The sequence below is a fragment of the Pteropus medius genome, unplaced genomic scaffold, assembly GCF_902729225.1.
Source record: "Pteropus medius unplaced genomic scaffold, Ma_sr-lr_union100, whole genome shotgun sequence".
NCBI classification, from domain to species: domain Eukaryota; kingdom Metazoa; phylum Chordata; class Mammalia; order Chiroptera; family Pteropodidae; genus Pteropus; species Pteropus medius.
This window is the reverse complement of record NW_024354502.1, coordinates 30,537,584-30,553,862: the sequence shown is the minus strand read 5'-3', so window position 1 is coordinate 30,553,862 and position 16,279 is coordinate 30,537,584. Positions and strand designations below refer to the sequence as shown.

At 48.3% G+C, this 16,279-nt stretch overlaps 1 protein-coding gene across 5 annotated transcripts in view; it reads left to right on the top strand.

Annotated features, from left to right (window-relative positions):
* Positions 1–16,279, top strand: part of ANK1 (ankyrin 1) — a 189,724-nt gene that overhangs the window by 149,082 nt on the left and 24,363 nt on the right. For 4 of the 5 annotated variants that reach the window (XM_039853545.1, XM_039853547.1, XM_039853546.1 and 1 more), the window contains exons 25-37: positions 1,958–2,055; positions 2,151–2,375; positions 3,411–3,565; positions 3,931–4,142; positions 4,655–4,859; positions 5,230–5,326; positions 5,602–5,830; positions 7,037–7,162; positions 7,276–7,395; positions 8,603–8,681; positions 8,964–9,038; positions 10,524–10,655; positions 11,570–11,716. In XM_039853545.1, the coding sequence (XP_039709479.1) occupies positions 1,958–2,055; positions 2,151–2,375; positions 3,411–3,565; positions 3,931–4,142; positions 4,655–4,859; positions 5,230–5,326; positions 5,602–5,830; positions 7,037–7,162; positions 7,276–7,395; positions 8,603–8,681; positions 8,964–9,038; positions 10,524–10,655; positions 11,570–11,716 (1,900 nt within the window). Of the gene's footprint in view, positions 1–1,957; positions 2,056–2,150; positions 2,376–3,410; positions 3,566–3,930; positions 4,143–4,654; positions 4,860–5,229; positions 5,327–5,601; positions 5,831–7,036; positions 7,163–7,275; positions 7,396–8,602; positions 8,682–8,963; positions 9,039–10,523; positions 10,656–11,569; positions 11,717–13,240; positions 15,646–16,279 lie in introns of those variants that run through there. The other variant, XM_039853548.1, reaches the window with a different exon arrangement.

Here is a 16,279-nt window from a genome sequence, read left to right as displayed (position 1 = left end):
AGCCTTGCAGACCTGTGATTCCACGTGTTCTTTGTAGCGCCTGGGCTGCCAGTGTTCTCATTATCCCAGATATGACTGATAAGCATCTCCGTGAGCTCGCCGCTTTTGAAACATCATTACGCTGGTCCAGTCATGAGTGAGACTGGGAATGACTCTAGAAGTTTCAGCTTCACGGTCCATGTTCTCACAGCCACAACCCTTGTGCACATACTCTCTGCACCCATGAGGGCAGTGGGTTACGGTGCTGGAGAGGGAGCCTGGGACCGCAACCTGCGCCTACCATAAAGCTGCGGGCAGGTCACGGAACTCCACCCTCCTTTTCTTTTGCATACGTTAAAAAGGGAGCAGTCCCTGCCTCACCTTCCTCAAAGGATTCCTGGGAGCTTAAAATACCAATATGGATAGAAAGGGGGTGTCAGAGAGAGTGTTCCCAGTGTGGGCTGTTATTCATTATCGTACCTTATTTTGTAGCTTTCCCGATGCCACTGAATTTGTCCTCAAAAAGGGTGGGATGATTTAAAACAATTTAATTCCCCCTTAGTTTAATTTTATACCATTTAGCACTTTTTTCTAGGGTAAGGGGGTTTTCTAGGATAAAAAAGAAAGCAGTGTGGTGTTTGGAGGTTAGAAATGACTGCCTGAGGCCTGATAACCGAGCCATGCATGTCTGTGTCCCAGCGAAGGCTGGTCCCTTCCTCTGCCACTTGAAGGGGTGTGTGTCCCAACTCAGCAGCCATAGCCTGGACACAAATGGCATGCAGGGATAAGTCAGCTCTGAGGCTGGCCAGCCAGCACTCCATGCTGGGTATATCATAGGATGGATGTTGGAGTCACTCACTGGGTGGCATTTGAGAGATATGGTCAGATATAAGCCTGGTACTGCTGGGGCATACTCCCTGAATACTGCCAAAGACAGATGAGAAAGCAGCCGAGTGGACCTGCGTCCTGCTGTTCCTTGACCAACCCATTCTCTTCAACTCCTCACTTAAGTCATGAACTCAAGTCAGCAGGGATTTACTGAAGTCCTACTATGTGCCCTGTACAGGGCTTGATGGCAGGCTATGAGACCCATACCTGCCTCCTAAGAGCTGATGGTTCAATGGACAAGAATAGACTCAGATACGTGAAACCAGTTAGCACAGAATGCAGGAGTGGTAAATATTGTGAGTTTATCCAGATTAGAGTCAACAGGACAGATTCATAGAGGAGGCAAGACATGAAAAGTGAACAGAGGTGGACCAGCAAAGGAGGGGCAAGGGCATCTGCACCAGTGGAAAAGCATGAGCTAGAGCACAGTTGAGAGAAAACCTGAAGGGGACCACAGCCAGATTCAGACCCTGCTGGCTTTCATGAGTCCTTGAGAGGGACACAGCCCTGTGTGAGGCAGCCCAATGTCATCATGGTTGTAACGGTACTGTGAGGCAGGGGGACTGTCTCATTTGCAGATGAGGAAACGGGAAACATGCCAAGGGCAAGGATCTATTCCATTCACCTCATGTACCTCAGACGCCTACAGGACAAGTAGCTCACCCAAAGCTTAAGTGATGGTGCAGGGTCAGTTGCCAACTCTAGTGTAAAAAGCCAAGCCACCTAGAACAGAGGTCTCAAGTTGGGATGTAGCTGGAGAACAGGGTGGGTATGTCAGCAGTGGGTGTAGGACTTGAGACCGAAGCCAGACTGGAGTAAGGACTTGCTCTATTGGTTCCTAACTCTAGTCCAGGGTCTTGAGCCGAGGAGCAGCCATTAATGGCAGGAAGAAGCTCGCACTTCCTTTAGACTCCAGGAATGCCTTGTCCCGAGAGGGTCAGTGGTACGTGAGTTTCTTCCAGTGGTCCGTGTGGTTTCTGGCGAGGCGGTGAGCACAAGCCTCCCCAGCCTGGCACAACATCAGCTGGTCTGAGACCAGCACCTGTGGCCTGAGAGGTAATAGGACAATTGACCTTTCTCTCCTTCTCAGGCATTTAAAGAGTATGATGAAGATTCACTCATCCCCAGTAGCCCGGCCACGGAGACCTCAGATAACATCAGCCCAGTGGCCAGCCCCGTTCATACAGGGTGAGTGACACCCAGGAGAGGATTCTGGGCTGCTCCACTCTCCTTGTCTCAAAGAGAGCACATAGAAGCCCAACATGGATCTGCCTGTGCCCTAGGTTTCTGGTGAGCTTCATGGTGGACGCCAGGGGAGGCTCTATGAGGGGGAGCCGTCACAACGGCCTGAGGGTGGTGATCCCACCTCGGACGTGTGCGGCACCCACTCGCATCACCTGCCGCCTGGTCAAGCCGCAGAAGCTGAGCACGCCGCCCCCGCTGGCCAAGGAGGAGGGCCTGGCCAGCAGGATCATTGCACTGGGGCCCACGGGGGCCCAGTTCTTGAGGTGAGAGTCCTCTTTCTCTGGGTGCGCGTGTGCAACATGTTCCTCACCTGTCCCAGTCCTGCTGGTCCCTTGCTGCCACCTCAGCAGCAACCACCCAGTACCATGCAGCCACAGGACGGAGGGAGAGATGAGCCTTGGAGCCCACCTCACCTCATTTCTCTACTGTCCTGATGAGATCAGAACCCGGAACTCTCATTCCCCTTTTCAGGATTTTTTCCTCAGTACACTAAGGAGTTCATAGCCCAGGTGGAGCTTAACACTCTCAAATATTGTATGACACTAGAGAAGGGATGGAGAAGACAGGGCTACTTTGGGGGCCCCCAAGGGTTTAATTATTTCAGCTCTGAAACAGTCTTACTAGAAGACAGCTTTACAGCCTTGCCCCCAAGGACAGCAAGATCAATGGACTTTGGAGACCCATTCTTTACCTTGTCTGAGGCAGCTGGGCTTCTACTTAGAGCTATGTTATTCTTCAGGCACCATGGCTATAACGCTGGTGCAGGTCTTACCCAAGAGACCCTGCCTTCGCATCTCCATCCACTGCCTGCCCCCACCTATGAGCTTTCATCCATCACTTGTAAAGCAGCCTGCAGAAGGCTTTCGCGTTCATTTTCCATTTTAAGGAGGCTCCTCAAAGCCTCCTTGCAAAGGCTGTGTCATTCCTGCTGATTGATAGGGGAGGAAGCTGAGGTTCAGAGAGTTTTGTTCCCCTGTCTGGAGACATCAGGCCTGTTCTCAGGATCAGGTCCAAGGGCAGGGTTATTTGGCTGAGTCTCAGCCCTGTGGAGTGAGATGGGGACCTGGTGGTGAGTGACAGGGGCCACAGTGACTCAGGAACCTGAGGCAGGTCTGTACTACTGTTGGGACCTGCCCACAAGTTGAGCTCCCACTGTGGCTGCAGGACTCCCTTCCCCCTCCAGGCAGGAACAGACTGCCCTTTCTGGCCTGCTCTTCCCTCCCTTTGCCCCTGGCCACTGCCTGCAAGGCACGCACACCAAATCCACACACTTCCCACCATCCGCTCTGTCCCCTCAGCCCTGTGATTGTGGAGATCCCCCACTTTGCCTCCCATGGCCGTGGGGACCGTGAGCTCGTGGTGCTGCGGAGTGAAAATGGCTCCGTGTGGAAGGAACACAAGAGCCGCTACGGAGAAAGTTACCTGGATCAGATCCTCAACGGGATGGACGAAGGTAGTGGAGCCCCAGGGACCCCAGAGCAGGTGCCCTCCTTCCAGAAGATGGGATTTGAAGTTTTACTTTTGGGTGGGCTGTTGAGGCCACCTGGAGTTTGGGGAACCGTGAGAGACTAGGGATGATCTAGCTCCCAGTCCCTAGGGCATCTGAGTGGCTACCAGGCCCCTGCCTGCCACCCACATCTCCCTCTGCCTGACCTTTTGGACCTGGGGATTTCTCCCTCGAGGCAGCTCAGCCCCCTGCCAGGTGCTGGGGAGGGGGCATGCCCCGGGGAGCTGGGGTTGAGGGGACTCTGGGACACAGTGGTGGCTGAGCCTGTGCTCAGCGTGACCAGGCGGCGGTGCCATGCCATGTGATTCCAGAGCTAGGGAGTCTGGAAGAGCTGGAGAAGAAGAGGGTCTGCCGCATCATCACCACGGACTTCCCGTTGTACTTTGTGATCATGTCACGGCTCTGCCAGGACTACGACACCATCGGCCCTGAAGGGGGCTCTCTGAAGAGCAAGCTGGTCCCCCTGGTGCAGGCGACGTTCCCAGAAAATGCTGTCACCAAGAGAGTGAAGCTGGCTCTTCAGGTGACACAACCCTCCTCCTCACCAACTATGGCACCCCCACCACCACTCAGAGTTCATGGAAAGTGGAAGGAGTTCAAGGCTGTCAGGACGATGGCCCTTGTCCCCAGGAAATACCCCCATGCTTTTGTCCAGTGCCTGAAAATGTCTATCAGAGATTTGATCTTAAAGCTCAAAAGAAAGGGTGGGTTGCAGAAGGCCCCAGATAACACATTAAGTCATGAGGCATGAGGGGATTCCACATGGCTTCCTGGAGGGTTACCCAATGCTGAATAAAGATGGCACCATCCAGGGATGAGGAGCAGCGGGGAAATGGGGAGAAAGTGCTCAGAAAGGAGAGCTAAGCAGTGACACCAGGCCTGGGGTCCAGAGTAGTAGTGGGAACCCCGCCTCCTCCCAGCAGTCTTTGCGCTCTGCGTTGACAGCCTGCGCTCCCCTCGGGGATGGTGCTGCCTCCTGTCCCCGAGCCCCGCTGTTGTTCTGGGGCTGAGTGTCCCCTCTGTGGCATTTTGCAGGCCCAACCTGTACCAGATGAGCTAGTTACCAAACTCCTGGGCAACCAGGCCACGTTCAGCCCCATTGTCACCGTGGAGCCACGGCGCCGGAAGTTCCACCGCCCCATCGGACTTCGGATCCCGCTCCCTCCTTCCTGGACGGACAACCCACGGGACAGTGGGGAGGGAGACACCACCAGCCTGCGCCTGCTCTGCAGTGTCATTGGTGAGAGATGCCCCCTTTTCTCTGTCCTGTCTTTAGCCATTCTTCTGGCCACACTAGGGGGAGATAGGAGAAAGTAAAGCTAGCAATCATCCTGGGTTTTGTTGGCTTCTCCTGGGTTTTATCTTTAATGAGGTGGAGGGGTGAGGTGCTGAGTCAAGTCCATGCCCTCCGTGGAAGAGCCCTGTGACCCCTAGAGGAGAGGTGCTGCAGGTTGCTGGGAGGAGGAGGAGAGTGTGGGAGAACAGATGTGCTCAGGGCTGCATCCGGATGTGCCGCCTCTGCCCTTGCCCACTCACCCCTTAGTGTCTTGGCAAGCTCTGTGCCCACGTTCTGAAGACTGTCCCCCAGTCCATTTCTGCTTCTGTTGCAGGAGGAACAGACCAAGCCCAGTGGGAAGATATAACAGGAACAACCAAGCTCGTGTATGCCAATGAGTGTGCCGCCTTCACCACCAACGTCTCTGCCAGGTGAGACGCATCCCAGCCCAGCCTAGGGGGCTCCAGGACCCTGGACTGAGGGGTCGGTGCTGCCCCTGCAGATAGCCATCCTCATGTCCTGACCTGCCCATCTCAGGCTTGAATCCAAGCATGCACCTTGCCCCTCTCCACATACAAGCCCTGCTGTGACCTCCAGGAATCTTAGGATGGCCTTCGCATGGTTATAGGTTGCTCCTGTCTGGATGGAGATGAAGCTGTCCGTTGGGCATTTAGGAACATGTTTATAATTAGTCCTCTCTTTTCAGGTTTTGGCTGTCAGACTGTCCTCGGACTGCTGAGGCTGTGAACTTCGCCACTCTGCTGTACAACGAGCTTACCGCGGTGCCCTACATGGCCAAGTTTGTCATTTTTGCCAAAATGAATGACCCCCGAGAAGGGCGGCTGCGCTGCTACTGCATGACGGACGATAAAGTGGACAAGACTCTGGAGCAGCACGAGAACTTCGTTGAGGTGGCCCGGAGCAGGGACATAGAGGTACAGTGCCTGGATCTCTTTCTTACAGGGCACCTGTGGGCCTTCCTCACTTTCCACAGTGAAACAAAGCTCTTGGGGCTAGGACAGGGCTCTCGTAGGCTGTTCTCTCCAGGACGCTGTGACCCAGAGCAGTCAGGAAACCCTCCCGGTGGGGCATGGGAGAAGGTCCTAGGCTGTGTCTCTTTGATCCCCATCTTGAAAGGCATCCTAGAGAAGTTTCACCAAAGATGAGGAGCACCACTGTGAGCCCAGTGATTTGTGATGAAAAGAGCTCACGTGTATTAAAGTTCTTCTGTACCAGGTACTATTAAAAGTACTTGACTAGCATAATCTCACCTGATCCTCGTAACTGTATGTACTTTTATTATCCTCAATTTACAGATGAAGAAACTGAGGCCGAGAGGTGTTAAATAAAGTTACATAACTGAATAACCTGCCTAAAGTTACATAACTAAGGTCCAAGTAGTCTGACCCCAGAGGCCACACCTTGACCGCTTGGTAGTGCCAAGATGAGGATGCAGGGGAGAGGGCTGGACAAATGATATGAGGAGTAAGAAACGGGGACTAGATTGTAATCTGTTATTGACTATCCCAGGATACTCACTCCTGTTAGATGTGTAATAAGCCAGGACCAACAGTCTGGCCTCAGAGTCTGTGCTGAGCCTTCGTGGGGGACTGAGGGCCTAGAAGAAAGAGCTCTGAAGCCCTGCACTAAGTAGGCAAAGAATTTATTCAGTTTGGGCCTCAGTTTCCTCAACTGTCAAATGGGTTCTCTATAACTTGAAAGCATTATATACACAGTAGGGATCCTTATATTAAGGATGAGATTAAAATATCACGTGGTTCTTCTAGTACTTCTCATAAACTAAACATTTTTGGACAGGTGTGAAAACAGGTATTTTTCAGATGCCATATTATGATATCCTGGTGGAGTTTAGAGTAGTACTCTGACAGCAGTCCCGATCAACTACACAGGGATATGTGAAGGTTCCTGCTTATTATGAAATCCTTTTCAGTGAGGAAGCATAAGCTGGGAAATAAAACCTTTTCCAAAGCAAACAGTGGAATTTCTCAGAGCACATCCACTGTGCCTCATGCCATAAGAAAGGATGTGGTGTGGGGAAGGAAAGACCAAAGCTGAGAGGCAGGACAGGATGTATGGGCATTCCTACCTTACAGGCTGTATTCGCTTTTCCTTTCCTACAGGTTTTGGAAGGAATGTCTCTGTTTGCAGAACTCTCCGGGAACCTGGTACCCATCAAAAAAGCTGCCCAGCAGCGGAGTTTCCACTTCCAGTCATTTAGGGAGAACCGTTTGGCCATTCCCGTAAAGGTACTGACCTCTTGCCTGGGTCTAGAAAGTTTGGGAGGCACAAATCTCTCAGCCATCCCGGTGGCCTATAGAATGGCTCCTGAATCTCCTTTTTTTTGTGCGGTTGAATTTAGGTGAGGGATAGCAGTCGAGAACCAGGAGGGTCCTTGTCATTTCTGCGCAAGGCGATGAAGTATGAGGACACCCAGCACATTCTCTGCCACTTGAACATCACCATGCCCCCCTGCACCAAGGTGAGCCTCCCCCTGAAGAGGACCCTGTGCCTGAGGTGGGGTCTCAGAGGAGGTCCCGAAACAGACCCCAGGTTGAGCACTTCTAAAGGGCTTCCTCCTGTGAAATGCCGCCTTTGAATTCCCTGAGGCACAGAAAGGCTCTTTGGTCTCTGCTGGACATTTGGCTGTGGCCTGCAGAGAGAGCATGTCCGAGCCCTTTCTGCAAGGCTCAGGAACAAAATATCAGTGTCAGACAGCAATATGTGTGTTCACTAGGGGCTGTGATTACTCTAGGATGTTCCTTCTAGAAGATTCAAAGGATCTTGAAAGGCATCCACTCTAGGACCCCTTGTCTGAGGTCTCCAAGGCTTAGAACTGGGCATTGAGTTGCTCAAGGTCACCAGCCATTTGATAGCTTTTTTTGAGCTTCTTTTTCACGTGCTTGCTCATCTTGCCCAGACAGCCAGGCCCTCAGAGAGGGGAACCCTGGTGTCTCAGGCACTGCAAAAGCATCTTGACCAAGTATGTTCCTTTATCGATACCTGTAAGAGTATCAGAGTCAACCACCTATCACAAGGACTTTGGAGGGATCATATGTCTCTATATTTTTATTGGTGGTTTTTTTTTTTTGCTATTGTTTTAATCGTCAGCTTTCCATGCCAAACTAGAAAAGAAGAATGGTTCCATTATTCATATGTCTGTGGCTCAATTTCTCTTTTTGTCTGGGGACCAGAGGGAACCAACTTCTCTTTCAAAACAGGATTTCCTGAATCCTTGAGCAAAGCTCTGGGTGCTTTTCCACAGAGCCAAGGTGTTAAGCCTTGGGCCGGTATCAAAAATGGGTCTTTTGAGCAGAATGGAATCCAGAAATAATAACTTGGTGGCACTTACTAGCAGAGTGACCTTGGGCAAGTTATTTAACCCCTCTATGCCTCAGTTTTGATGATGAGATGGAAATAATAATAGTACCTACCACATAGGTAGTGGCGAGCATTAAATTAAATGGGGCCTGGCACACGATAAGGGCCCCATGAGTTCACTATTTTCTCACTCCCACCCCCTCCCACACTTCTACTCTTTGTGTTCGGACTCCAAAAAAGTGGAGTACTTACTGTTTGTCAGGACAGGCATCATTCCCCACCCCACAGCCTATGAGCTTGAATCATAATCTCCAAAAAAGGGGACAGCCCCAAATCCAAAGCACCCTTTCTTTGTCTTCCTTCTGCAGGGGAGCGGAGTCGATGACAGGAGAAGGACGTTGACACCACTGGCCCTGAGATACAGCATTCTCAGTGAATCAACACTGGGTATAAACCTCTTTGTGATAATTTGTGCTCGCTCCCTTTCCAAGGAGGTTGTGAGTGAGCTCCCTTCCCTTCACCCTGAGAAGAGCTGTGTTGACACGATTGACTCAGCACATTTTGAACACAGCAGGTGGAGCCCTTGCCTTGGGTCTGCACCTGACCCTTACACGTTTAACAATCAGTCTGGTGTACTCTGAGGTCTGCCGCATCTGAGGTCATTGACTCACCCCTGCCCATTCTGTGTCCTGCCAAGGCTACTAAGTGAAATCCAATGCTTCTCCCCAGGTTTTCTCAGTGGAACTGATCGAGCAGATATGAAGATGGTTATTATATCAGAAAACCTTGGCCTCAGCTGGGCAGGTGAGTTGGAGAGTTTGAGGTAGAAAAACACTTTGCAACTGATTTCTAAACCTTTTTTTACTATCCCTTGTGTATTTGTTGTCATTGGCTTAGATAGGTCTGTTAATAAGTAACAGCTTTGGAGGCCAATGGTAAGGGAGGAACTCTCTCCATCCTCCATTTCTGTCTGGTTTTTCTCTGTATGAAAGAATCAACATTTGACATTACTAGAGACCTTAGAATTGATCTAGTTCATCTCATTTTACAGATGGGAAAACTGAGATCCAGCTAAATAGAATGACTTTAATTATGTAGCTAGTTAGTGACAGAGCCCAGAAAACCCAGTAAACAAATAACAAACACTCCAACAAAAGATACGTCACCTGGCGGCCCATCCACTGATCCCTACACTCTACACATTGCCTTTCTTCATAGACTGGCATTGCTGAGGGAAAGGAGGAGTTAAAGGGCAAGTTTCAATGTTTTTCATTTATAATCTCTGGCAGTAGTTGAAGTCTACCAGATATCTTGTCAACAATAACGGTTGATCTTATTTCAAGTGAGGCAATGGGCAAAATAAAGTGAAAGCTCAAAATGTGCTTTACTCAGTCGTAGACCCTATAACTTAATTCTCTCCACCCCTTTTTTGTCAGCTTTTATATGAATGAACTCCCATCGCTGAGTCACCTTGCAGAGAGGGCTTCAGACAAACACAGAAACCTTACTAATAACTTGCCGAAAGGCAGTGTGAGAAAAGTTCATAGCAGAAATTGAGAAAATGTTCATTTTTAAAGTCAAAAAAGAATGTCTGTTGCTACCCCTTGGGTGCACACACATGCACACGTGTGTGTGTGGGAGGGTGGTACATGCACTTTCTGATTCTCACTATAACTTTCCCACTGGCCTTCCTCACCCTTGAAATTAGACCCTGATGCTGTTCTCCCTTCCAAAGCACCTGTGAGAAATAACAATAAAAATAATAGGGGAGGGAGAGCGAACATTCTGTGTTATTCCCTTGCATTTAAATGGCAACTTGTATTTTCATTTTAAATGTAAATAATGCCTTTCCCTGAAGAAACATAAACACAGAAATGCATTTCCGTTATAATTGCTTCTCAGTAGGAAGTGAGTGGCATCCTGGTGTAGTACAGACAGCACTGGTTCAGCCCCACTCCCAGCTCTGGCACCAGCCTCTTCTGTGACCTTGGATAAAGTTGTAACCTTGCTGAGAGGCTGTCTCCTCATCTCATATTTGAAGTGATGAAAGAAAGGGCATTTATCCATTCATTCACTCGAAACTTTTTTATTGAGCACCCTTATTCCTGCCCCATTTTCTGAGGATATAAAAGTGTAGGTATTTCTTGGTAAAAAGGAATCCCAAATCCAAAGGGAGACATGTTTAACTTTCGGTGCTCCCTGCCTGACATACGAGCCCACAGGGCCCATCTTAGCAGCTGGAGCCGAGCTCTGCCTTGGCTCACACTTGTCTTGGTTCTTTCTTTGCAGAGCTGGCTCGGGAACTTCAATTCAGTGTGGAAGACATCAACAGGATCCGCGTAGAAAACCCCAACTCGCTGTTTGAGCAGAGTGCAGCCTTGTTGAACCACTGGGTCATCCGTGAAGGCAAAAATGCAAACAGTCAGTACCATTAAGCCCAGGAAGCCTCTTACCAAAGCCTGTGCCAGGACTTAGTCTTCACCAGAGTAGTTCTTCCTTCAAATTCCATTTGTGATGTTCATCTTTGAAACCAATCTCTTTTGCACTCTTTGTCTCTGTCTCTGTCTCTGTCTCTGTCTCTCTCTCTCTCTCTCTCTCACACACACACACACACACACACACACACACACACACACAAACTCAAAGTCACTGGGTCTTCTAGACAATCCTGCCAGAAGAGAATACAAGAGAATACAATCGTGGCCTTCATCTTTTTCCTATCCTCAGAATAAGATAACAATTGCACCAGGACCCTGAGGTGACAGCATACATGTAGGTTATGTGACTTCCAGTTGAATTTCTCAAACAGTTGAGGACTGTCCTCTTAGGACAGAGCATGGTGAGCAAAGCCCATCATTGTTCTCCCAGCAACATCTTTTTCTTCCATCTGGAGGGAAGATCTGTTTCACTCTTTTCAGCTTCTCCTCAGCCAAATTTTCATAACTGAAAACACGGGAAATTGAGTATTTTATGTTTGCATCTCAAATCGACTGGCGAGGACCAAGGATTTCAAAAGACTAGAATCCAGTCATTTTCGCTCTCCTTTATTGTAGTATTCCTCTTTGATTACAAAATCAGCCTTTCCTTGCTTTGAAATTGGCCACTGTTAGGGTTTGGAAGAGATCTTTGAAGAGTAACAAAATCTTCAGTGATGCAGTTTGTTTTGATTCTGACAAAGAACAATGCCTCCATATTCTAAAAAAAAAAAAAAATCATCTCCCTCCCTTCTCCCATTTCCTCTGGGTCTAATTCTGCCTCCCTCCCCACAGTATTCCCGCTCTGCCCTACAATAATTAGAATTCCCCCGCTTAAGTGTCTCTTTCCTTCTCCAACAGTGGAGAACCTGTACACCGCCCTCCAGAACATTGACCGGAGTGAGATCCTGAACATGTTGACAGGCTCTGGCAGACAAAGCCGCAATCTGAAACCGGACCGGAGGCACACGGAGCGGGACTACTCGTCTTCACCCTCCCAGATGAATGGTGAGTGTCTCCTGGAGGGAGGTGGTGCTGAGCCAAGCCCAGCCTTCCAGCCACCTGCACAAGACTCTTCCTGAAACCTTCTCTCCTGCTGGTGTGAGGTCTGTCTCAACAAAGTCCCTCCCCAGTGGCAATGAGAGCAGAGGTGAGCTGGAGAGACAGGGGTGCACATTTCCGCTGAAAGGCTCCCCGATGCTCCTATCAGCGACAGGCTCCCAGGGGGGCCCGGTGGAGTAGCTGACATCAGGAGTGGAGTCTGGGGCAACCAGTGGACTCCTGCTCCTACAGGTTACAAATGCTCTTTGTAGCTCTGCACCAGCAATGGGGCCTTTTGGGCTTCAGTGTCCCCATCAGTAAAACAGTCAATGATTGAGGAACAAAAAGAGTGGAGCTTCTGACTCAAGATCTGATGTGGATTAACTGGGTGCTGTTTTAAAAGTCCTATCATAGCCCCTTCTGTGAGGCTAAGGTGGTTACTTTTATTTGAATCCAGTCTCTCTTTGCCTCTCTCTCCCTTTTTTTCTCACCCCACCCCTTTCCACTCACTCTTTTTGATGTGGTTTAACATGATGCAATATGACCAAGCCCCTGGTGGGGTGGGATGGGCTGGGGGTGGGGGTGGGGCTAACCTTTGCCCCAGCACCCCCACTGCTGCCTGCCTCTCGAGAACCACTTTCTTTACAGTAGCCAGCCGCATGAAGTAGCCAGGCCAGAGAACCCCTCCTTCCTCCCCTCCATCCAGGCCAGAGGACCCCTCCTCCTTCCCCTCCTTTGGCTGTCCCTAACCCCTGGACACAGAAACAGAGCAGAAACTCGCTCTGTGGTAGGAGCCAGGAGGCCAGAGTTCTTGTCCCTTTGTCCTTCTGACTCCATATACAGCTGAGTCATCTTCTCTTTACAATCAGCAAGTTGGGTTAAATCCCTAAGATTCCTTACAGACCTTGAAAAACGGTTTTTAATTCTGTGAACTCTCTTCCTCTTGTGCCTAATACATTACCCTCGGCAGCTGCATCGTGCTGCTTATGCTCCCCAAGCTCTTAGTTTAATGACTGTCCCCAACCCCTCACAAGCGTGCTCCCTGTGTGGACACCTGTGCTACCAGGCATGGGCCATGAATAAGTTCTAGGCTGGGCTAGGCACAGGGCCTGCTTCTGCCAGGTGTAGCCTGTGCATGCTGAGGCCCTCACACATTTCTCCTATGTCCTGTGTCTCCTGAAACATGCCACCTATTGCCCCTGGGTCTAGGGCTCATCTTCTGTTGTTCACGTCCTGTCACCTTTCTCTTCTACCTCTGACCTCATCTGGACCTCTAGTCCGTTCATTCTCTTCCACTGCCTGTCTCCACTGTCTCCACCTCGGCCAGGTGTTCAGGAGCCGTCAGCCTCCACAGATGCATGTTATGGGAGACTCCTAGCCCTTCCCCGCCCCGCGTCTCATGGCTGTGTGCGGGGCATGTGTGGGTGTGTACGTGGGGGCTTGTCCCTGGCTCTCAGTGGAAGCTGCACTCTGCTCACTCTTTACATGCAGGGTGAAGTGCTCCAAGACAGCGGTCCACTCCCACATTGCTAGGGGATCTGGTTGGAGCATTGCAGGGCTGCTAAGTAGATCCACTGTCTTTCACAAAGGAAAGAAAGGAAGGTGGTTGAGGAATGCCACCAACTTCCGGAAATCCAACTTACAAAGCACTTTTCCTTGTCTATGTGATAACCAGTCATTTCGTTGGATTTCTTTACATCCCCAATACTGTTTTAATCTAGTCAAATCAGCATGTTTTGGGTTTTTTGTGCCCCAACTAGGTACCTACAGGACAATGGACCCATAGAATTACATGACTATAAACAAGGAAGTTACAACAATTAAAAATCAGCTGGCAGGTTACAATAAGTGGTGAGGGAAAAAATAGACTCAAGTAATGGGGAATGGGAGTGCTTGGGTTGGGGGCGTAAATAAATGGTGGCAGTGGGCAACATTTGAAGGAGGGCTGGAAGGAAATGGAGTGAGCCATGGAAACATGGGGAAAGAGGACCCAGACATGCACGCCATGCAGTGGCCTGTGTAGGGTGCCTCACATAACAATGAGGGGTCACAGGGGCTGGCTGAGCAGAGGGAGGGAAGAAGAAAGGGCAGGAGCAGAGGTCAGAGGGCCACAGGAAGCTAGCTCTTAGAGACTATTCTGAGGACACTGGATTTTACTCGGAGTGAGATGGAGGGCCATGGAGAGCTTTGGAGCAAAAGAGTAACATGATCTAATAAGTTTTCAAAGGATCCCTCTCCCTGCTTTGTTGATTACATAGTCACAAGTTGAATGTTTCTATGCTTCCTGGCTTCTCTGTCCAGTTTCATCAACCCCTTCTGAACACCCTGCTCCAGCAGGTCTCCTGGTAGACACAGGCTGTGTGCCCTACTTGCATACTCCCACCATGGCCTGAGCAGACGCTCAGAAACAAATGCCCAGTTTGGTTCATTCTGCTTTTACGGGCACCAGAATTGGTTTTCATTTGTTTTTCTGCCCTCTTCCCTGTCCCAGGAAGAGTATCCTATGTCTGGGTGCCCTTCTAGTATGAAAAGAAAAAGCAGAAGGGGTCAGAGGTAGAAAGGTGAGAGGCAGCAGACTCCCGCAGTTTCTCTGGCTTTCTCCTGAGCAGGAGCAGTGATGGCTTGTCCTGGGGCCAGCCCAGCCCTCTGTGCTGATGGTCACAGTCATACCTTACCTCCTTTGTGCTGTACCTCGTTTCTCTGCTTGTCTTAGACTCCCTGTGAAGCCATAGGGACAAAGGGAAGGGGTTGGTTGCTCTGTGGTGTCAGCAAAATAGAAACCTGAGGTCTCTTTTCCTTTCTTCCTGGGACCTCCTGCTATATGCTTCTGGACTGGCCAGAACAGAAGGGGGCTTAAGTTAAAAGGACACTTTGCTTCTCCTATACAAGTGTGGACTACGCTGAGCCCTTGGGTAATGCTTGTGTAGAAAAAAATTGCCTAAAGTAGAAAAAATAGCATATTCCTAAAAATAAAACAGACTTCTCATATGAAAGGAAAAAAATGGACATCTCAAACCCACACCTGTCAGCTCCATTTGGTTTAATAAGTTGAACATATGTTAATGTCTACTTAGAAATAAAATGTTTTATTTCTATCGACTCTTAATGAATACACCTAGTGAATGTGGCTCCTGTCTGAAGCCAGGTTGTCCATCCACTCTTTGTCTAGCTTACTACTGACATTAAATTAGTCAAATAATCATTACAGTTGGATTAGCAGAGACCCAATGTGATAACCCAAGAGACCTGGGGATGGACCACTGGACTGTGCTGTGCCCCAAAGCAGTATGTATGAAACTATAATGTGTAGGATGAAAAATACACTGGTTGAGATTAGACATTAGAGACATTACAGAAGAAAAGATCAGTGAACTTGACAAAATAGCAATAGAAATTCTCCAAAATGAAACACAAAAAGAAAACTTAAAAAGATATCAGTCAGCTATGTGGCAATTTCAAGCAATCTTACATTTGTGAAATTAGAGTTCCCAACAGAGAACAAGGTGAAAAAGAAGTATTTCAAGAAATAATAGCTGAAGTTTTTTCAACTTTGATGAAAATGTAAATACACAGATCCAAGAAGTTCAATGAACCACATGTACAAGGAACATGAAAAAAACTATGCCAAACGAACTGGTGATAGAGAAAGTCTTAAAAACAGCCAAAGAAGAAAAGACAGCATGTGCAAAGGAACAAGAATAAGGATAAGATCAGATTTCTCATTAGAAACAATACAAGTGAGAAGACAGTGGAGCAACTCCTTTAACACAGATTCCTTAACCATCTTTAAGGAATATCTTTAAAGTAACCAAGAATTTTACACCCGACAAAAATAACTTTCAAAATGAAGACAAATGAAGACTTTTTCAGACATGCAAAATCTGAAATAATTTATCACCAAGAGACCCATACTATAAGCAATGTTTCAAAAAATATCTCTTCAGGCCAAAGAAACAACATGAAGAAATGAACGGCGTCAAAAAAATCACAAGAATAAATACATAATTTTCCAATTGAACATCTCTTCAGAAACCCTGCAAACAAGAAGAAAGTGGAGTGAAATATTTAAAGTGTTGAGAGAAAAAAAAAACTCACCAACCTAAAAGTCAGTATTCTGAAAAATTATCCTTCGAAAGTGGAAGAGAAATACTTTCTTAGTTGAACAAAATTGCCAGCAGATTTGCCTTGAAAGAAATGTTAAAAGAAGTTTTTAGAGAGAAGGAAAATAATATAGGTCAGAAGTTTGGATCTACATAAAGTAAGGAAGAACATCAAAAAGGCTTAAGTGAGGCTAAAATAACAACTTTTATTTTTCTTATTCTTAGTTGATCTATAGGATAAGTTTGTTCAAAATAATGATAACAAGAATGTAATTATGTATTATGTATTATGTATCATATCATATACATATACATACATATACATGTTTATATATGCTTATATGTAAATGAAATGATGAATGACGGCAAACAGCTATAATGGGAGGGCCAGGAAGAAAGAATTAAGATTATGTTATTATACGGTACTTAC